At 42.1% G+C, this 22,417-nt stretch overlaps 1 protein-coding gene across 1 annotated transcript in view; it reads right to left on the reverse strand.

The window, feature by feature from the left end:
* Positions 1–22,417, reverse strand: part of pdhx (pyruvate dehydrogenase complex component X) — a 292,521-nt gene that overhangs the window by 65,632 nt on the left and 204,472 nt on the right. The window contains exons 8-9 of the mRNA XM_039744023.1: positions 18,004–18,062; positions 3,512–3,670 (exon numbers count right to left, since the gene is read on the reverse strand). Of these exons, the coding sequence (XP_039599957.1) occupies positions 3,512–3,670; positions 18,004–18,062 (218 nt within the window). The remainder of the gene's footprint in view (positions 1–3,511; positions 3,671–18,003; positions 18,063–22,417) is intronic.

Here is a 22,417-nt window from a genome sequence, read left to right on the forward strand (position 1 = left end):
TGAGCACACGTGGGACGCGGCATTCTTTCATCGATAAGTCCAGCGAGGCGCATCCGTTATCAGCAAACCGTTTCTGCTTGAGCACAAGCAGAAGAGCACCAGTACATCAGTACTCGACGCTATAAGTCGTAACAGGTACGTTATATGGTGTTCCCAAACCGTAAAAATGATAAAATACGGTCAAGGAAAACAAACGGTTATCGAGATATGCATGAAGTAAACATCGTCTCAGCATTTACCTTTACACTAAACCAGCCTCGCAGCTTCACTATCTGCAGATTAAACCGATTCACTGCCATTATGTTTCACTAGGGTGACCAGATGTCCCGGTAACAGGGACAGTCCTGATTTCAGGATATGTGACTTGATAAATAACAGAAGAAAATCTAAATGTTCGGTTTTAATAGGCCGACTATCTAAAAAACACACTGCTTTGCCGAAGCAAACATCCTCACAGTGTATTTGCAGCAGCGGGTATGAAACTCCAAGGAGGGGGACCACCGCCCTCCAATTCCACCCCCATACACCAGGCCCTCCACCTTCTCTTCGATGTAACTAACATATAATGGCACGGTCAAAACCTCTGACTGTGAAAGGCTGATGAAGAACTTGTGTTAAATTTGAACAACATCGTGACTAAGACCAGGAAACCGACAAAAACGGCCAGCACTGTCATTCATTTGTTTCCAAATCAAGCAATGTGTGGAATCTTATGTGTTCTCTTATAAAAACATGCCTTTCTTTTTTTCTCCCCTGCCCTGATCCCTTTCTGATGATGATGATGAGATAAAACTGGCATTAACGAAATGATGAAGGGCTTTGGGGTTTCAGGGAGAGAGTAAAGCATACGGAACAGGAGACTTGACGGCGAGAGAAAATCAAAAGCTAAAACGGCGGTCATCCATTCAGGAGTTCAGTAGCACAAAGGAACTGAAGCTTCATGATTAATCTGCACGTTGTAATGAGCGCCGCGACAGACACGTAGACCACCGCAGGCACTGGGACTCCCTGCGGTTGAGAAGTGCCTGCCTCTGCCTGCTGCCGTATCTTACGGACATTTTTGACTACGGCTTCACTATGTGACATAACAGCAGCAAGTCGAGTTTTGTTAAGCAGTGTGCTCTGCGGGTATACGACATGCTTCTGGAATGGCATATTTATAATATCCAGTCATTTAGTAATGGCACATTTCTTTAGTTATTCATTTAACTGTGCAGTCGGTTGTGGAGACTCATCTGTGCTTCTTATTGGTGTCCTTAGGCAGATTTGTTGACTCGGGTGTTTTGAGCACTGAAAGCCGCATCTCCTGCAGCTATCTATCTAACTATAGTGATGCCTTGGATTGCGAGCCTAATTCATTCTGGAAACGTGCTTGTAATCCAAAGCACTCGTAAATCAAAGCGAATTTCCCCATAAGAAATAACAGAATAAAGTATCTATCTAGAAACTCAGATGATTCGTTTCACAACCCAAAACTCTTCAAATAAAATGATCAATACAAAATCTAAAGTAAAAATACGTAAAACAAATTGACTTGCACTTACCTTTGAAAAGAATCGTGGCTGGTGTGAGGGAGACGAGAGGAGGAGGAGGAGGAGGAGGAGGTTTATTGTGCAGGACGACTTTCACTCTAACTAACGGAATCCCGGCTATCTGGCGGCTCACTGGAATCTTCTCCTTTTTTTGTGACTTTAACAACGAGCCTCTCCAATGACAGTTGCTTTGCCTGAAGAGTCACTACAACTTGGACACAAAATTTAAAAAATGCTTTACGCACTGTAGGGTTTCTAAACTCTTTTGGGATTCACCCCAACGGGACAACACGCAGAAGAGCATGCCGAAGCAACCGCAGGCACCTAGTGCTGTAGCAGTTTGCCGCAAAAGCGATTCCAAAAAGATCGCGGTCACGCTATAAGCACCTGCCGTCCACGGGTGATGCAAGGAACATTACAAAAGTGCAGGGCACAGTATTACTTGGCCACTAACCTGGCCATGACCCTGCCTGACTGCTGTGTCTGTGTATAGGAGAGCGGCAGATCCTGCGACAATAAATAACCACAATGTTTTTTTTGAATAAAGCTGGTGTTGCTCAAGTACTGAGACTCAGCTTTGTGTTTGGGGTGAAAGACAGGGACTCACACGTCACACACAGACATGTCATCACAATGCTGTAGTAAACACTATACACTCATAAAAGTTGACTATACGGGTGAGGCACGCCGAAAGAGACCGAGCATGGGACACAATTACCCACAATCCCACAGCAAGAGAGAGAGAAGAACCATCAGCTCAGTTGTGATCACGTGACACTCGGCAGACAAAGCGTACACGTACTACTCGTATTGCAAGACCTCACTCGTTTATCAAGTTAAAATGTATTAAAAACTTTAGCTCATCTTGCAAAACACTCGCAGACCAAGATACTCACAATCCAAGGTTTTACTGTATCTGTCTATATAATGTTGTGATCCTGCCGACTACACTAAAATTAACATCTGTCTATTATACAGTGCCTTTCATTTTTATCAATCTAAAATAGTGTTTTCATTATTTATCTATCCTTCTATTATATAGTGCCTTTCCTCTCCATCTATCTGTTATACAGGTGCATCTCAATAAATTAGAATATCATCGAAAAGTAAATTTATTTCAGTAATTCAATTCAAAAAGTGAAGCTTGTATATTAAATAGATTCATTACACACAGAGTGATATATTTCAAGCATTTATTTCTTTTCATTTGGCAGATAATGAAAACTCATATAATATATCAGTTCCACTTTTTGAATTGAATTACTATAATAAATGAACTTTTCAATGATATTATTTATTGAGATGCACCAGTATAGTGCCTTTCCAATTTCTCTATCATAGAGTGCCTTTCAATTCTATACAGTATATCTATCTGTTATATAGTGCCTTTCCTATCTATCTATTATATAGTGCTTTTCATTTCTATTATTCATTATTTAATTTTATTAACCTAAAAAAGTTTTTTGATTATCTATTATATAGTACCTTTCCTATCGATCTATCTATCATATAGCGCCTTTTACATTTATCTGTCTATCAATCATAAAGCACCTTTTACCTTTATCTATCTATCTATCTATCTATCTATCAATCATATAGTGCCTTTTACATCTATCTACCTATCAATCATATAGCGCCTTTAACATCTATCAATCATACTGTATAGCGCCTTTTATATTTATCTATCTATCAATCATATAGCACCTTTTATATTTATCTGTCAATCATATAGCACCTTTTGTATTTATCTATCAATCATATAGCGCCTTTTACATCTATCAATTTATCATATAGTGCCTTTTACATCTATCTATCTATTGAACTTCACAGTTGACTGAAGTGCACTCTGCTGGATGTTAAATGTGTTAATAATAAAGTTCTCTCAAATAATGACATTTTCATTTCCACGCTTGAGTTTTTATAATAAAATACGTGCAGTGACATTGTCAACATTTTTTTTTCCTCATGCCCACGCGTACCTTAGCGTCTGCCGAGATCTGTTGCACCCCTTTGCTGGCAGCATCCCGTATGATGGGTGTAATGAGCCCCCGGTCGGTTGCGACAGCAATGGAGATATGGATTGTGTCCAGGGGCAGAGGTCCTTCAGGCTGCCATGTCACATTTACTTCAGGCATTTCCTAAAAGATAACATCAAAAAAGCTGTTTAAGGAAAAGAGACTCACTTGATAAAAAACACAAATGATTAAAAAAAATATATAATACAAATAAAATTGAATTATAGTTTTAGTCATCCCTTTACAAAAGAAAACCAAGTAAAGGAGACGTCTACACTCAAAAAGAAAAAGGAGGGTGGAGACGCACTTCCCTTGATCAAGGTTATACACTGTGTGGTAAATTTTTTACTTTTTTAGTATGAAAATAACCTTTAAAAACTGTTTTTCCCCCTAATAATAGTTTTAATTGTATTGTATAAAAAATATCACTCAACAGACCTGAGATAAAGAATACAGTAAGTTAAGCTAAGCTCAAAGGACTCGGTGCTACAATCTCATAACGTAATTGCCAATCATTCCTTGGGTTTATGTGGAAGGGGTAAGTCCTTCACTGGGGTCATCAGGTGGAGGGCCTCCTTTCATTGTGTTTTGTTGACAGGCCCACGACACCTCCAGGGGGCTCAATGGTAACACTTGAGTCTCAGGTGTATCCCCCTCCACCTTTAATCCTTCTGTTATTGCCCAGATTGACGTGATGTTATTTTAGAAGAATGACATGTCTACAAAATTGGCTCAGACACAGGAAGAAGGAATCATCAGAATTGGTGATGTGAAGAGTGACATCCAGCAGGGGGCGGCAGTGCTGTGTCCACTTCTATTATTAATATACATAAATGTTCTGCACGAGAATAAAATCAATAAGCTGGTTATGTCTGCAGATGACACCAAAATGGTGAAAATGCAGCTAACGGAAAAATCAGGTAATTTAGAATTAAGGCAATGGTTAAAGGTCAGGTTTTTAAGAGCAGCAATGACATATGGAGCTGAGACATGGGCAGTAAATGGAGCACAGCAGGAGAAGAAGAAGTGAGGATGTGGAGGTGGATGTGTGGAGTTACACAAAAGGACAGAATAAGAAATGAAACCATCAGAGGTACAGCAAAAACGGGAGAGGAAGGACAGGAAGATGGGCTGAAGTGGTGTGGACATGTGATGAGGAGAGATAATGTGAGCAAAAGAATGCTGGGAGTGGAAGTCCAGGGGAAGAGAAAGCAATGGGAGATCAAAGCAGAGGTGGATAGGTAAAGTAGAAGAAGAAGATCTGACTGGGGAGGAGGTGCAGGACCGAGCTACGTGGGGAAGGTTTGATCAACCATATGGACGCCACATAGAAGTGAGAAAAGATGAAAACGCTTTGACATCATGGATTACGACAATGTTGATATAAATGATGCAAATCTAAGAGTTTATGAGCTGTTTGAACAAGAAGCTGTACGTCACACAAATGATCATATGCTTGAATAGAAAGTTTGAAGACACAGAGCAGATCCCTTTGTTTCGTGTCGGTTAAAACGAGGGTTAACATTGTTCCTGTAAAATGATATATAAAAGTCAAATGTTGTCATCCTTCATAGGGAAGCTAGACAGGTTAACTCATCAATCATGACCTCAATAGCATCTCAGATGGAGACAAACTATTACGTCATGTCATAAAATAACATTCACCCAGAGTTATGAAAAATAATGTCAGGTAACCCCCTGCATACCAAGTTTTTGGAGCTGGGAGCGATTTTTAGAGTTTCAAGAGATTTTTCCAGAAAGTTGGACTTTTACGTGACTTAATTATCAGGGTGCTGATGAGGCCGCAATCCCATGTGACAGACCAGAGTGGCCATGACCCAAGAGTTGGCCGACACCAACCTGCACAGTGTGAAAAAGTAATTGCCCCCTTGGGCTAACTAAAAGGATAAATATGAGTCACAGTGCTGTGAAAATGTATCTGCCCCCTTCCGAATTTCTTTTTTGCATGTTTGTCACACCAGGGGTGGCCTTAGGCATGTGCAAACCGTGCACCTGCACAGGGCTGCCAAAGCGATATATATTGAATACATCCCTCGCTATATCGCACTTCGACTTTCGGCTTCACTCCATCGCGGATTTTAAATGTAAGCATATCTAAATATATATCACGGATTTTTCGCTAGTTCGCGGATTTCTGCGGACAATGGGTCTTTTAATTTATGCTACACGCTTCCTCAGTTGGTTTGCACAGTTGATTTCATACAAGGGACGGTATTGGCGGATGGCTGAGAAGCTACCCAATCAGAGCACGTATTACGTATTAAATAAAACTCCTCAATGATATACGATATGTTTCCTGCGCGGTGCTTCGCATACTTAAAAGCCCGAACAGCACGTATTGATTTTTGATGTTTGCTTTTCTCTCTCTCACTCTGACATTATCTGCTCCTGATGTGCACTCCTTTGAAGAGGAAGATATGTCTGCATTCTTTTAATTGTGAGACGGAACTGCCATCTCTGTCTTGTCATGGAGCACAGTTTAAACTTTTGACTAAAGGGTGTTATTTCATGTCTAGAGGGCTCTAATAATGTTAGAAAATGTATTTAGAAGGTCGTAAACAGGTTTTCTATGCTCTAACTGTGAAAATATTCGACTTATAAATAAAGAATCCTACTTCTCAGAAAATCATTTATCACAGTAGAGTCTGGAACGGATTAACTGTGATAAACGAGGGTTTACTGTATAAAACAGAAAGAGAAAATAACGACACAGCTAAAAACGCAGCCGCAAATTTCGGCAAAAGTTAAACGCTTGTGTCATGAGCGCGAGGCGGCTATGCAGTGTCCACAATGGACGTGCATAAGATACCATATTGACATTGGCGGGCGAAGGGGCCACCGATTCTTTCTCTGCCCAGGGCCGCCACGAGCCTAGAGCTGCCCCTGGTCACACTTAAATGTTTCAGATCATAAAACAAATTTATATATTAGACAAAGGTAAGCCAAGTAAACACTAAATGCAGTTTTTAAATGATGATTTTATTTATTAAGGAAAAAAAAAACTATCCAAACCTACATGGCCCTATGTGAAAAAGAAATTGCCCTCTAAACCTAATAACTGGTTGTGCCACCCTTAGCAGCAGCAACAACTGCAATCAAGCATAGGTGATAACTGGCAAGGAGTCTTTCACATGGCTGTGGAGGGATTTCAGCCCACTCGTCTTTGCAGAATTGTTTCAATTCAGCCACATTGGAGGGTTTCCGAGCATGAACCGCTTATTTAAGGTCATGCCGCAGCATCTCAATTGGATTCAAGTCCGGACTTTGACTTGGCCACTCCAAAACTTTCATGTTGTTTTTTTAAGCCATTCAGAGGTGGACTTGCTGGTGTGTTTTGGATGATCATTGTCCTGCAGCAGAACTCAAGTGCGCTTCAGCTTGAGGTCACAAACTGATGGCCGGACATTCGCCTTCAGGACTTTTTTGGTAGAGAGCAGAATTCATGGTTTCATTAATCACAGCAAGTCGTCCAGGTCCTGAAGCAGCAAAGCAGCCATAGACCATCACATTACCACCACCACTATGTTTGACGGTTGATATGATGTTCTTTTTTTGAAATGCTTTGTGACTTTTCTGCCGGATGTAACGGGACTCACACCTTCCAAAAACTTTTGTTTCGTCAGTCCACAGAATATTTTCCCAAAGGTCTTGGGGATCATCAAGATGTTTTTTTGGCAAAAGTGAGACGAGCCTTTATGTTCTTTTTGGTCAGCAGTGGTTTTCGCCTTGGAACTCTGCCATGCATGCCATTTTTGCCCCGTCTCTTTCTTATGGTTGAGTTGTGAACACTGACTGACCTTCACTGAGGCAAGGGAGGACTGCAGCTCTTTAGATGTTCTTCTGAGGCTCTTTTGTGACCTCTTGGATGAGTCGTCACTTCACTCTCGGGTAATTTTTGTAGGCCGGCCTCTCCTGGAAAGGTTCACCACTGTTCCATGTTTTCTCCATCCAACCATCCATCCATTTTCTAACCCGCTGAATCCGAACACAGGGTCACGGGGGTCTGCTGGAACCAATCCCAGCCAACACAGGGACCATTTGTGGATAATGGCTCTCACTGTGGTTCGCTGGAGTCCCAAAGCTTTAGAAACGGCTTAGTGACCTTTTCCAGACTGATGGATGTCAATTACTTTGTTTCTGATCGTTTCCTGAATTTCTTTCTTCCATTTTGGGATCTTTTGGCCTCCTTCACTTTATCTGACAGGTTCTATTTAGGTGATCTCTTGTCTCAACAGGCCTGGCTGTGGCTACTGACATTGAACTCCGCTTTCCAAAAAAACGTGATGAACCACATGATTGAACAAGGGGGGCAGTTACTTTTTCACATAGGGCCATGTAGGTTTGGATTTTTTTTTTCCTTAATAAATAAAATATCCACTTGAGTGGATACCTTTGCCTAATATTTAAATTTGTTTGAGGATCTGAAACATTGAAGTGTGACAAACATGCAAATAAAATAAAAAATCAGAGAGGGGGCAAATACTTTTTCACAGCACTCTAGCTGACAGAACACAGCCAGCCCTGCTTGATACAAACGCCCCCACCACAAAGTGGGAAGAATGTGTAAGGGTCCTAATTCACCATGAATATTAACATTGTGTCTCCATGTGTCTGAACTTCATGTTCGCTGTACGTCTACGGTTAACCTAAACTTCACTGACGCCCTTCCAGGATGAGCTCCGATGTTCCAGTCAATCGCCAGTGTCTGTGTGCTCTAAAACGTCCAAAACGTCATCCGCTGCAGGAATTCTTTTTTTTTTTTTTTTCTTCAATGGCATCTTTTTGAAATGTAAAGCTTCAATCTGCCAGTCGGACGCATGACGCCGGCTCCCTGAGGGTTGAGGAGGATGTGAGGACAAGGCATCGTAAATTCACCCGATTGGCATATTAATGGGGTTAAGACCATTTGCAACTTTATACCACACAGCTGAAAGCCAAGGCAACAAGCCCATGGGGGTCGCAGGTTTCCCATTTCATTCCTCTGAGCGACTTCATCTTCTATTCAGAGAGGCGAACTGAAAATAGAAAAAAAGCAAAACCACACCATCGAGAGAAGACTGGATCCTCATTTCAAAGGCTTCCTTTTATTTCAGAAGGTTAAACATGAGGCAGGGAAGATCAAATGGTTTGGAGTTATTTACCCATTAGTGGGAAAACGACAGTTACGGACTGGGTCGAGTCCAGGATTCATGACACAGAGAAGAAGACAACAACCTCACTCAGCAGCAGTGAAGACTTCATCAAACAGAGCACCGTCTGTGTCGTGGATATTCAACGCACATCCATGACGGGTGTTGGACCAACAGTCACACAGAACGACATCTTAAGGAATAAACTGACACTCATGGAGTGTTTAAAGCTTGCTGCATAAAGTCTGTGTCCTCTTTGTGGGTGGTAGCCTTGTGATCGATGGGGCGGGGAGATGCTCAGGGTCCACATAACCTTGTAATGGAAAAAAAAAACGAGATGGATGGGCTGGTGGGTATGCTTGGGACTGGATGGATGGATGGGTGTGTGGATGGATGAATGGATGGATGGGTGGGCTGATGGGTATGTTTGGGACTGGGTGGATGGGTATGCGTGTGGGTGGATGGATGGACGGGTGGGCTGGTGGGTATGCGGGTGGATGGATGGATGTGTGGGTATGCAGGTGGATGGATGGATGGGTTGGTGGGTATGTTTGGGATTGGATGTATGGGTGGATGTGTGGGTATGCCGGTGGATGGATGGATAGGTGGGCTGGTGATTATGTAGGTGGGTGGATGGATGGATGGGTGGATGGGCTGGTGGGTGAGATTGGGATTGGATGGATGAGTGACTGTCAAACCCTCTTTAGTACTAGGCCAGTGGTTCCCAAAATGTGCAAAATTTTACAAAATGTTCATAATTTATTTCCATTTTCAATTCAATGTAATAGGACGCGACATTTGGCGGACTTGGTGCAAACCAGTAACTCACTTCACAATAACTGTTTAAGGAAGCCTCTACAAATGGTTACTAGATGGCGCTCTACAATAGTTAAGTTTCTTGATTGTATTTACTAGTTTGTTGAACTTTCTCTGTTCTTTGTCTTCATATATAAATAGCTGTCGGTTTTTGCGTGGCCTTAGTGTTGAATTAGTTTTCAGAGATCGTATTAACTCTATATTGTTGTGATTAAGTCGAGTTAAGTCTTTGAAGTATTTCTTCTCGTATGTATTTTTAAAAATGGGTTGGTTTTACTAAACAGTAATAAGAGGGCACACCGTCAACCAGAGTGGGAAGAAGCACAGATATTGAAAACATGATGACAGTTATTTGGACTTTGGTTTTACGCTGACACAAGGCAATGGTGATGAGAGTATGAACTGTGTATGAAACTTCTGACACCAGAGTGCACACTGACAAGTAAGCGGAAACACCATTTAGAAACCAATCATCCCAGCGTGGTCAGTAAATCTCGTGACTACTTTACCAGAAAGCTAAGAGAGTTAAATCAACATAAAGGTACTTTTTTTATAAGCAGGCAAAGTATTGCAAGCATCTTACAAGGTGGCACATAGAATCGCGCCAACTTCTCTTATTCACTCATGCTGGCTGGCAGGCTGGCTGACTCGTCTTCTTTCTTTCGCCCCAATGCCACACTCTCGCTCTCCAAGTCTTTTTCCTTTCCTATTCGTCTCTTTTTTCCCTCTCCTTCTGTGCCCGCCCGTTCTTATAGGGCTCCGTGGGCGCAGCGTCTCAATCGCGTTCAATGACTTTTTTTGTGATCTTAAATACATGTTTTATTTATTTTATTTTACTTTTTTTTTATTTTACTTCACCCTTTAATTAAAAAAAATTAGCTATTTCACAAATTAGAATTTGACGGGGTTGTGCGCCTTGGGAAAACTTGGATTCAGCAAGGGCGTCGAGAATCGGAAAAGTTTGGAAACCAATGTACTCGGGTGTTGTACCACATTTGCCATTATGGATGTAGTGAGAAGTCAAGCAGAGTGAACCCTTTTATTAGCTAACTAAAGATTACAATATGCAAGGCTTTCGAGGCAACTCAGACCCCTTCTTCAGAAATGGCACATCTCCCCGACCTGCAGAAAAGGTGTAAAATGTGTCCTAACATTTATGATCCAGATTGTAGTACTAGGCTGTTGTACCCTGTTAGTCATTATGAATGGAGTAAGAGGTCAAGCAAAGTGACCCCTTCTATTGGCTAACTAAAAAGATTACAATACGCAAGCTTTCGAGGCAAAAAAGCTTGCATATTGTAAGAGCCAAAAAATAAGTTTAAGCTTTGAGTTAGTGTTTGCTTAATTTGAATAGAATATAAATTTCATTCATAGTCATAGACAGTGGTATACCCTTAGGATGAGATAGATAGATAGATAGATAGATAGATAGATAGATAGATAGATAGATAGATAGATAGATAGATAGATAGATAGATAGATAGATAGATAGATAGATATGAAAGGCACTATATCATAGATAGATAGATAGATAGATAGATAGATAGATAGATAGATAGATAGATAGATACTTTATTAATCCCAAATTCCCATACTCCAGCAGCAGCATACTGATAAAGAACAATATTTAAAGAGTGATAACAATGCAGGTATAACAGACAATAACTTTGTTTAATGTTAACGTTTACCCCCCCAAGTCACATAGTGTGGGGTCTCCTCAGTCTGTCGCTGAAGCTGCTTCTCTGTCTGGAGATGATCCTGTTCAGTGGATGCAGTGGATTCTCCATGATTGACAGGAGTCTGCTCAGCGCCCGTCGCTCTGCCACCGATGTCAAACTGTCCAGCTCCGTGCCTACAATAGAGCCTGCCTTCCTCACCAGTTTGTCCAGGTGTGAGGTGTCCCTCTTCTTTATGCTATCTCCCCAGCACACCACCACGTAGAAGAGGACGCTCACCACAACCATCTGATAGAACATCTGTAGTATCTTAATGCAGATGTTGAAGGACGCCAGCCTTCTAATGAAGTATAGTCGGCTCTGTCCTCTCTTACACAGATCATCAGTATTGGCAGTCCAGTCCAGTTTATCATCCAGCTGCACTCCCAGATATTTATAGGTCTGCACCCTCTGCACAGTCACCTCTGATGATCACGGGGTCCATGAGGGGCATGGTCCTTCTAAAATCCACCACCAGCTCCTTGGTTTCGCTGGTGTTCAGTTGTAGGTGGTTTGAGTTGCACCATCTAATAAAGTCCTTGATTAGGTTCCTATACTCCTCCTCCTGCCCACTCCTGATGCAGCCCACCATAGCAGTGTCGTCAGTGAACTTTTGCACGTGGCAGGACTCCGAGTTGTATTGGAAGTCCGATGTATGTTGGCTGAACAGGACCTGAGAAAGTCCAGTCCCCTGCGGTGCTCCTGTGCTGCTGACCACAATGTCAGACCTGCAGTTCTCGAGACGCACACACTGTGGTCTGTCTGTAAGATAGTCCACAATCCATGGCACCAGGTGTGAATCTACTCTCATCTCTGTCAGCTTGTCCCTAAGGAGCCGAGGTTGGATGGTGTTGAAGGCGCTAGAGAAGTCCAGAAACATAATTCTTACTGCACCACTGCCTCTGTCCAAGTGGGAGAGGGATCAGTGTAGCATGTAGATGATGGCATCCTCCGCTCCCACCTTCTCCTGGTATGCGAACTGCAGAGGGTCGAGGGCGTGATGGACCTGTGGCCTCAGGTGGTGAAGCAGCAGCCGCTCTATGGACTTCTTCACATGTGACGTCAGAGCGACAGGTTTAGAGTGGGTCCCAGTGCTCAGGGACCTAAAATATCCTTTTTCAGCATAGCAATGGGATATGATTTCTGACCCGTTCAGAAACGTTTACAAGTGATTTTGAAATTTACTTTGAATGGAACGTCTGTTAACTCTTTGAGGGCTGAATATTTTTTTCCAGAAAACAATGGTTTCACTCAGAAATCAACATTAAACGCCTGTTGCTGCGTGCTGTGAATGTGCGGAGTCTGTCGCCAGTTGCCTGGAGTTATAGAGGGTAAATAATATATCGTTATTTGGAAAACATTTCCTGTGTGTTCCGTGTCTACAAAGATCTGGGTAAGTATAGGATGGCAGATAATGTGAGGAAAAAATTGCTGAACACATACCTAAAGCAGAAACGTTTTCCATGTTATGCTAATAAAGGGCGGCACGGTGGCGCAGTGGTAGCACTGCTGCCTCGCAGTTAGGAGACCCGGGTTCGCTTCCTGGGTCCTCCCTGCGTGGAGTTTGCATGTTCTCCCCGTGTCTGCGTGGGTTTCCTCCCACAATCCAAAGACATGCAGGTTAGATGGATTGGCAATTCTAGTGTGTGCTTGGTGTGTTTGTGTGTGTCCTGTGGTGGGTTGGCACCCTGCCCAGGATTGGTTCCTGCTTTGCACCCTGTGTTGGCTGGGATTGGCTCCAGCAGACCCCCGTGACCCTGTATTCGGATTCAGCGGGTTAGACGATGGATGGATGGATGGATGGATGGACTATGGCCGGCAACTTATCCTGGCCAAGACACCCAAGCCGCCAGATAGAGCCCTCCCTGTCAGGTTGAGATGCCCCGAGGGCATTATAGACTATGGAGTTTTAATACAGAGCCCTGCTGGATAATGTCGGGACCACCGGGAGACACAGAGACGTTTGTTTTTCATACAGGTCACGAGGACGGAAGAAATAAAGTGCTTCTGCGCTGACGAAGAAAAGAAGAGCTTTGATCTGACCCGGAAGTGCTAGGAAGTCACATGGACTGCGGGTTCAGAAGCACTTCCGGGTCACGGACTATAAAAGGACTGTGGTGAGCTGGGTGGAAGGGTGGCAATACGTCTGGGAGACTGGAGGATTATTGTTTATTGATTAGTGATTGTATTGTATGAGTATTGTGGAGAAGAGGGTGCTTTGTGCACTGTTGAATAATAAAAAGTTAACTTATTGGACTTTTACCTGGTGTCTGGAGTCAAGTCTGAGGGTTCAAGGGGACGAAAGCGCCCCCTATCTGTCACAACACGTAGAGTGTAACAGCTTTTCACACCACTTGGCGTGGTTTCTTTGCGACAGACCGTATCACAGTAAACTGTTCGTGCCATGTGGTTGGTTTTAGTTTTGATTTACTTTCATATTTAATAGAGCTGCAGTGATATGAACAATCCTGGCTGATACTGATACTGATTCTCTGGGGAAAAAATACAGACGCTGACTGTCTGATGGCTGTCTTGCATCAGAACTCTACATACTGTATCAGTTGTAAAGCTAAGTACCGCAGCATTGTCAGGGCATTTCTCAATATGACTGGCTACCCTGTTGGACATCACCGGTAGGCAGATGACAGAGAAATGACCTCGACCTGGAATTGTGTAACAAGGGTCTAGGTGTGCCATTAATCTCTGAAACCCGATGTCCTCGACTACAGACAAAAACTGATCATCAAATGCTACAAATTCCATTACCTTCCAAGTACAACTTTGAGCTTTTTTGCACCGTCCGCATTGAATTTTTGTTGGCAATCAAATGCTTGCGCTGTTTGACGGAGTCCCGCTATCCTTGGCCAGCACTGGATCTTGATCGTTCTCTTGACGGAAGCAGATTTGCTTTTCGGAAGCTCATCAAGTTCCTTAGTATGCCTTGCCTTGGGGTGAGCGATTGGATTTGTTGTAATGTCGTATTTTTTTTTACGTGTATTTCCTCCTTGTGCAGTTTCGCAGAGGAGACGGTGCAAATAGCATTTCTTGTGTTATCTGCACAAAACACTCAAGCGAGCCCACACTTTAGATATTTTCCTACCCGCTAACTTTTGTTGCTGAAGCATCATGGGAAATGTTTTTACAACTGGAGTAACTGGTGGTAGATATTGGCTTGTTTCTAATGTATTAGCCCACTGTCTGTATCGGCTGATAAAGCAACAAAATCAGCCGATACCGACAGTGGGCTAATACAGTCAGGGCATCTTTAGCAATTACGTTAGAAATCACACAAGATGAATAAAAAATGGATCCTTACCACAAGAAAAATACTACCAGGACTATGCGATAAAACCAATTTTTTTCACAGATCCCGTATGTTCCCACAAAGTCAAAAGACGCGGGTCAACACTCGACAACTGTCTTGGCTTGAAAAATGGCTGCATTTGGTACGTTTGTAGGCTGTTCCTCCGTGGCCCACACCATCCGTTGTAAGGAGTACGTGCAACCAAGATAGTTTTTTAAATTTAAAGAAAACACGTAACTTCGGAAAACAATTTTTATGTTAAAATGCATATAAATCATGATCATGAAGAAATGACTTTGACTTGGAAAATACCAAACTTTAAACCAGGGATCTCAATGTCCGGTCATGGAGGGCTGCAGTGGCTGCAGGTTTTCTTAATTAGTGACCTGTTGTTGCTGCTAATTAACTTCTTTTCACTTCATTTTAATTGATTTGCTGTTGAAGACTCAGACCCCTCAATTGTTTCTTTTTGTTTAAATAGCAGACAAACAATAAAAGAGATACAAAATGAGCCAAAGCAACTGGTGCCCATCATACAATATCTGAAAACAAAGAAAGGTCTCAGGAATGCTGATCTGCTCTGTAAGAGCCAATCAGAAAGTTCAAGTTTTGACTTAAATTCATATTAATGTTTGTGTAATGGGCTACAACTCAGCATTATCAAGAAAATAACATTTTGGTGTGTAACTTAGAAAAGGCAGAATTTCTGGAAATTTCTGCTACAGGTTATTGCTGATGGCTATCTACAGGACATAAATATTTACCTGTCTTGCTAAAGAGTCACCTGCTTTGAACAGTCAGACTGCTTTGATTTAGTATCTCATCTATGCTCAGAAAGCATTTGATAAGGTGCCACATGAGAGGGTGGGCATCAAGTTAAAAGAAGTGGCAGTTCAGGGTGATGTTTTTAGATGGGTGCAGAATTGGCTGAAACACAGGAAGCATGGTGATGGTGCGAGGAACCTCATCAGAACTGGCCGATGTTAAGAGTGGTGATCCACAGGGATCAGTGCTGGGGACGCTGCTATTTTTAATATATATAAATGATTTAGATAGGAATATAAGTAACAAGCTGGTTAAGTTTGCAGATGATACCAAGATAGGTGGATTAGCAGATAATTTGGAATCCGTTATATCATCACAGGACTTGGATAGCATACAGGCTTGGGCAGATTTGTGGCAGATGAAATTTAATGTCAGTAAATGTAAAGAATTACACATAGGAAGTAAAAATATTAGGTTTGAATACACAATGGGCGGTCGGAAAATCGAGAGTCCACCTTATGAGAAGGATTTAGGAGACGTAGTGGACTCCAAGCTATCAACTTCGCAACAGTGTTCAGAAGCCATGAAGAAGGCTAACAGAATGTCAGGTTATATAGCGCCTTGATCTGTGGAATACAAGTCACAGGAGGTTCTGCTCAAGCTTTATAACACACTGGTGAGGCCTCATCTTGAGTACTGTGTGCAGTTTTGGTCTCCAGGCTACAAAAAGGACATAACAGCGCTAGAAAGGTCCAGAGACGAGCGACTAGGCTGATCCAGGTCTACAGGGGATGAATTATGAGGAAAGATTAAAAGAGCTGAGCCTTTACAGTTTAAGCAAAAGAAGATTAAGAGGTGACATGATTGAAGTGTTTAAAATTATGAAGGGAATTAGTCCAGTGGATCGAGACTTGTATTTTAAAATGAGTTCATCAAGAACACGGGGACACAGTTGGAAACTTGTTAAGGGGAAATTTCGCACAAACATTAGGAAGTTTTTCTTTACACAAAGAACGATAGACACTTGGAATAAGCGACCAAGTAGTGTGGTAGACAGTAAGACGTTAGGGACTTTCAAAACTCGACTTGATGTTTTCTTGGAGGAAACAAGTGGATAGGACTGGCGAGCTTTGTTGGGCTGAATGGCCTGTTCTCGTCTAGATTGTTCTAATGTTCTCATGTACACACAATGTGGGGATACAGAACTGTCTGCTTCCTTGGAAAATTGGTTTCTAATCAAGGACTCAAAGTAAATGTGTTTACACTATTTGTTACGCAGAGGAAATTGGCTTGCACCATTGTTTTCACTGATTGCCATGTTGATCTATGCAGAAAATGAAATATATATATATTTCTGGAAAAAAAGAGAACAGAGAAGTATGGTCTGAGACTCGGGACTGCTGTCTGTTTCTTTTATGCTTTACACCACATCGCTGTGACTGCACCCTGTAGTAACAGTGGTTTGTACCTGGCCCAGGTTCCCCTAGGCCTGAGGTCGGTAACATTTGCTTAATTTGAATAGAATATAATTTCTTTTATAGTCACAGACAATGGTATAGTCTTTTCCCCCTATAAGTCAGTAAGAGATAGAACTTTCTTGCTATAACTGAGATACAGTGTGATAATTGCTTCAGTTGTGTTTAGAACTGGTCCCAGTAATTCAGTTGTGTTTAGAACTGCTCCCAGTAACCAGGGACTTGAAAGACCCAATTTCAACTTACAAATGGGATAAGCATACAGTTTTCTGACTGTTTTGAAACGGTTCAGAAATGTTAAGTAAATAGTAACGATTTGACGTGTAACAAGATTTAAGCTTTGAACAGAACTTTTCTTAACAAGAATTTATTTTTGCTTTTTAAATTTTCTTTTTTGTGTTAACTGTTTTACTTTGAGATTTAACTAAACATTTTGAAAACAAAGATATTTTGTCTGTGGAATCATTTCTGCGCGTCAGGCTTTTGTTGAATCCCACTTTTTTGAGTTAGAGCTGCTTAACTTTGGAAAAACGCAGCTCAGATCCACAAAACGCTTTAACAGTGCTGCTCTCAGAAAAGAGCAAGTCAACAATTTTGAAAATGTCTGCTACTGCACAATGAGAGCAGCAAAAAGCCATGGAATTAAAGAACGGGTTTAATTAACAATAAGAGTCTGCGCCTAATGAAGCAACTGTTTGAGGCCCAGACTTAGCTGGTCTCCTGTTGGCTCACTCACATCACATTTCAGTTCTCTTTGGGTGACATTTAAGGAAAGAAAAGAAGCAATTTAGAGGAATGAGGAAGAAATTCAGAAGAACAAATCTTAAAAAAAAAAAAAACAAGTCAATTAAAATTAATTCAAAAGAAGTTAATTAGCAGCAAAAACATGTCACTAATTAAGAAAAGGGTTAGAATGAAAACCTGCAGCCACTGCGGCCCTCCAGGACCGGAGTTTGGGACCCCTTGCTTTAATCGCACAGAATTTCTACCATGAACAGCTTAATTCCACTTTTACATAATTAAAGCATTCTCGATTCTGCTAATCCAAATTTGGGGTTGCAGGGTGGTGGAGCCCACCCCAGCAGCACCAGCTGCAAGGCAAGAAACCACACTAATTACTAGAAACACTTGAGAAAATAAAATGAGAAGCGCAGGTAATAAAGTAACTAAAGTGAGTTGTGCCACATACGGTCACCAACGTAGCATAACAATACAGCCTCACAGCACTTACTTTGAGTGTAACGGCAACTGCCTTGATAATGAAGTCGTTGACGGACACTTTGATTTCATCTGTAAAACAAAGAATAGGTGTGGATTAGTGATGGCGACAGCCTACCATTCAGGTACAAGATGAGAAAACAAAAATGAGATCCAATCAGCTGATTTGAAAAAGACAAATCCACAGTCCATGTTTGGACTAACGTTTGAACATCAGAACAGTCCAGACGAGAAGAGGCCATTCAGCTCAACAGAGCTCGCCGCTCCTATACACTTCATTCTTCTAAAATAACATCAAGTCGAGTTTTGGAAGTCTCTAAAGTCTTACTGCCTACCACACAACTTGGCCGCTTATTCCAAGCGTCTGTCGTTCTGTGTGTCAAATTGTGTTTGTGTCAAATTTCCACTTCACAGGTTTCCAGTTGTGTCCCCGTGTTCTTGATGAACTCATTTTAAAGTCACCGTCTCAATCCACTGGACTAATGCCCTTCATCATTTTAAACACTTCAGTCAGGTCTCCTCTTCATCTCCTTTTCTTAAACTGTAAAGGCTCAGCTCTTTTAATATTTCCTCCTAACTCATCCCCTGTAGCCCCTGAATCAGCCTAGTCACTCTTCTCTGGACCTTCTCTTGTGCTGCTATGTCCTTTTTGTAGCCTGGAGACTCAAACTGCACCCAGGACTCCAGATGAGGCCTCACCAGTGTGTTATAAAGCTTGAGCAGAACCTCCTGTGACATGTACTCCACACATCAAGGCGCTATATAACCTGACATTCTGTGAGCCTTCTTAATGGTTTCTGAACACTGTCTGGCAGTTGATAGCTTAGAGTCCACTACGACTCCTAAATCCTTCTTATGAGGTGGAGTCTCGATTTTCAGACCCCTCATTATGTATTCAAACCTCACATTTTTACCTCCTTTGTGTAATTTTTACTTTTACTGACATTAAATGTCATCCCCTGTAGCCCTGAATCAGCCTAGTCACTCTTCTCTGGACCTTTTCTTGTGCTGTTATGTCCTTTTTGTAATCTGGTGACCCAAACTGCACCCAGTACTCCAGATGAGGCCTCACCAGTGTGTTATAAAGCTTGAGCAGAACCTCCAGTGACTTGTACTGCACACATCAAGGCGCTATATAACCTGACGTTCTGTTAGCCTTTGTCATGGTGTGGAACGAGCCCCAGACACAGACAGGCAGACATGTTGTTAAGCACCACCACACATTTATTTACAGTTTCCATTTACATGTTTAAGTGCACCACAAACCCCCAAGACTCCCCAAAATCCAGGCCTCGCACTGCCACTTTTCTTCAGGCCGCCTCCACTCTCTCTCCACATAGCTCAGTCCTTCTCCTCACCCGACTCCAGCTCTGAATGAAGGGATGCGGCCCCTTTTATAATCACCCAGATGTGCTCCAGATGTTTCCCGGAAATCTTCCACCAACACGCCAAAATGTGGCGGAAGTACCGGCTGCATCCCCGGAAGCACCCCGGGTGTCCCTGCTCTTCTTCCCCCCAGTACTTCCGGGTGTGGCGGAAGTGCTGAGGTCCCGGGTCCTCCCTGGCCATCGGACCACCTTACTCTTATTCCATGTTAATTAGTGTTGTCTTATTCTAATTCTTACTTTGTCTTTTATTTCTCTTTTCTTCATTATGTAAAGCACTTTGAGCTCATTATTTGTAAGTCCTTCCAAGAGAACCTTAAATCCAAAGAGGACTGTTTCATTTATGTGAGGTAAAATGCCCAAAGGGGACTGGGTGGTCTCATGGTCTGGAACCCCTACAGATTTTTTTTTTTTCTCCAGCCTTTGGAGTTTTTTTTTTGTTTTTTTCTGTCCCCCCTGGCCATTGAACCTTACTCTTATTCTATGTTAATTAATGTTGTCTTATTTTGTTTTCTTATTGTGTCTTTTATTTTTCTATTCTTTATTATGTAAAGCACTTTGAGCTACTGTTTGTATGACAATGTGCTATAGAAATAAATGTTGTTGTTGCTATCCAAGTCCTTCTGTGATGATATAACGGATTCCAAATTATCTGCCAATCCACCTATCTTGGTGTCATCTGTAAACTTAACTAGCATGTTACTTATATTCCTCTCCAAATCATTTATATTTATTAAAAATAGCAGCAGCCCCCAGCACTGCCCCCTGCTGGTCACCACTCTTAACATTCCTCACCCCGTCACCCTCTGCTTCCTGTGTCTGAGCCAATTCTGTACCCATCTACACCCCACGCCCTGTATTCCCAATTCTTTCAGTTTGATGCCCAACCTCTCTCTCACTTGGCACCTCATCAAACACTTTCCAAAAGTCCAGAATAATAATATTTTGTGAATTCAATAAAAGGCCACAGGGATGATCGCAGTTGACTTGCCCTTCTTCAGATGAATCTGTTTTGACAAATTAGAAACAACGCAGAAACTACAACAGCAAGAACGACCTCCAGAGATCAGAGCAGGACGCTAGCAACTTAAAACAAAGACGTCTTATAACTGAGGGGAGATCATTCAGCCTCTTGTGGTGGAAAGTCAAACAAACAACAACCTGTTGATTCATTCCTTTATAACATTACACGCAGCCCCCAGTAGCCTCAGCTGCTCGTTTAAAACAGATAGAAGAACGGCCACTAAAGTCTTCACAATAGCAAGTGGGGCCGATTCGAAGAGTCTGAAACACTCAACGTTTAACCCCTTGTAGACGATTGTTGTGAAATCGCTTCAAACCGCTTCCGGCCTGAATGCATCGCCGAGGTGGTGTACGTATCCTGCCAATGCCAGTTAATGCGTATTCGATACATACCAAGGATCGTATTGGAAGCGCCGCTCACGCCATCAAGCAGTCATAGTGGAAACTACATCCGCCTGATGGAAGCAAAGAGTTTTGGCATGGCCTTGCACGTGGATTTTGGCTGCTAATTTCGAGAAATTGTCTAAATTTGAGGTATGTTGTACTAAGATAAAAACACATACCAGCTTACTGTTTGCTTGTGTGCTATATTCAAATTAACAATCTCCACTTAATTTAGCGTCTGTTTGACAGCAAAAACACAAATAATTTCCTTTTTGAAATAATTGTAAATAAATTTAGGCAACAAGGGGTTAAGGATTCAATGGATACCCAAAGGCTGGGATTCAGCTCTTATGGCTGGGAGTCAAGAGCTCAGGTAACTGGGCAAAGCACACATAAAGAAAGGGGACACTTCAGCAGCTAAGGATTCTGGGATACTTCAAGTGAGGACTCAGCTAAAGGCAACATTAAGGAAGTAAGCGTGATATTACCTTAACAGAATCAGTCCTGCTTAGCTAACTTGTTGGGATGCTGTTCTCATTTCTCAGCTGTATATACAGGGTGAGCCAAAAAATAGGTACCACATTACAAACGGTTATTTTACAAAAACGCTAAATGATAAAATACATTTCACTAAGGCACAAGAAAGGGTATACAAATTAGATTTAGAAATGATATCTTCAAGGTGGTGGCCATCATTAGCGATACAGCCTTCGAGAGTCAGGCAGGGTCGTGCCCAGGTTAGTGGGCAAGTAATACTGTGCCCTGCACATTTATAATGTTCCTTGTATCACCCATCAACGGCAGGCTGCTTAAAGCACCACTGCGATCTTTTCGGATTCGCTTTTACGGCGAACTGCTACAGTGCTGGGAGCCTGCGGTTGCTTCGGGACGCTCTTCCATGTGAGTTTAGAGTTCAGAAACTCCCTCACACCAGCCATGATTCTTTTCAAAGGTAAAGTGCAGGTTAATTTGTTTTATGTATTTTTACTTTATATTTTGTATTAATCATCTTTATATGAATAGCTTTGGGTTGTGGAATGAATCATCTGAGTTTCGATTATTTCTTATGGAGAAATTCGCTCTGATATACGAGTGCTTTGGATTGCAAGCACGTTTCTGGAACGAATTACGCTCGCAAACTGAGGTTTCACTGTAACAGGATGGCAGTGCAACAAATACATAAAGCCAAGTGCAAGACGGGGAAAGATCTGCGCTACACTAGAAATAAATAACAGGTAGAATAGATAGTAAAAACTAGAAACTGATAGCAATAAATAAATAATTAATATATAATAACACTAAAACAACAACTGTAGTGACAAGTGTAACAAATATACAGCACATAGAGTCGCTACTAGAGGCAGATCAGAGGACAGGGGGTCCAGCACAGAGTTCACAGTCTGGACAGCCAAAGGGGTAGAAGAACCTGGCAGAACTGGTTGAGCTGCTACAGAACCTTCTGCCAGATGAAAGTGGGACCATGGGAGGAGTGGGAGCTGTCCTGCACAATGCTGTGAGCTTCGCCGACACAACGCTTTACGAAGATGTCTTCAGTGGAGGGCACAGAGGACTCGGTGATCTTTTCACTCTCCACTGTAGGACCTTACGGTCAGAGACACCACAGTTCCCAGTCCA

Source organism: Polypterus senegalus, chromosome 1 (assembly GCF_016835505.1).
Source record: "Polypterus senegalus isolate Bchr_013 chromosome 1, ASM1683550v1, whole genome shotgun sequence".
In the NCBI taxonomy this organism is placed as follows: Eukaryota; Metazoa; Chordata; class Cladistia; order Polypteriformes; family Polypteridae; genus Polypterus; species Polypterus senegalus.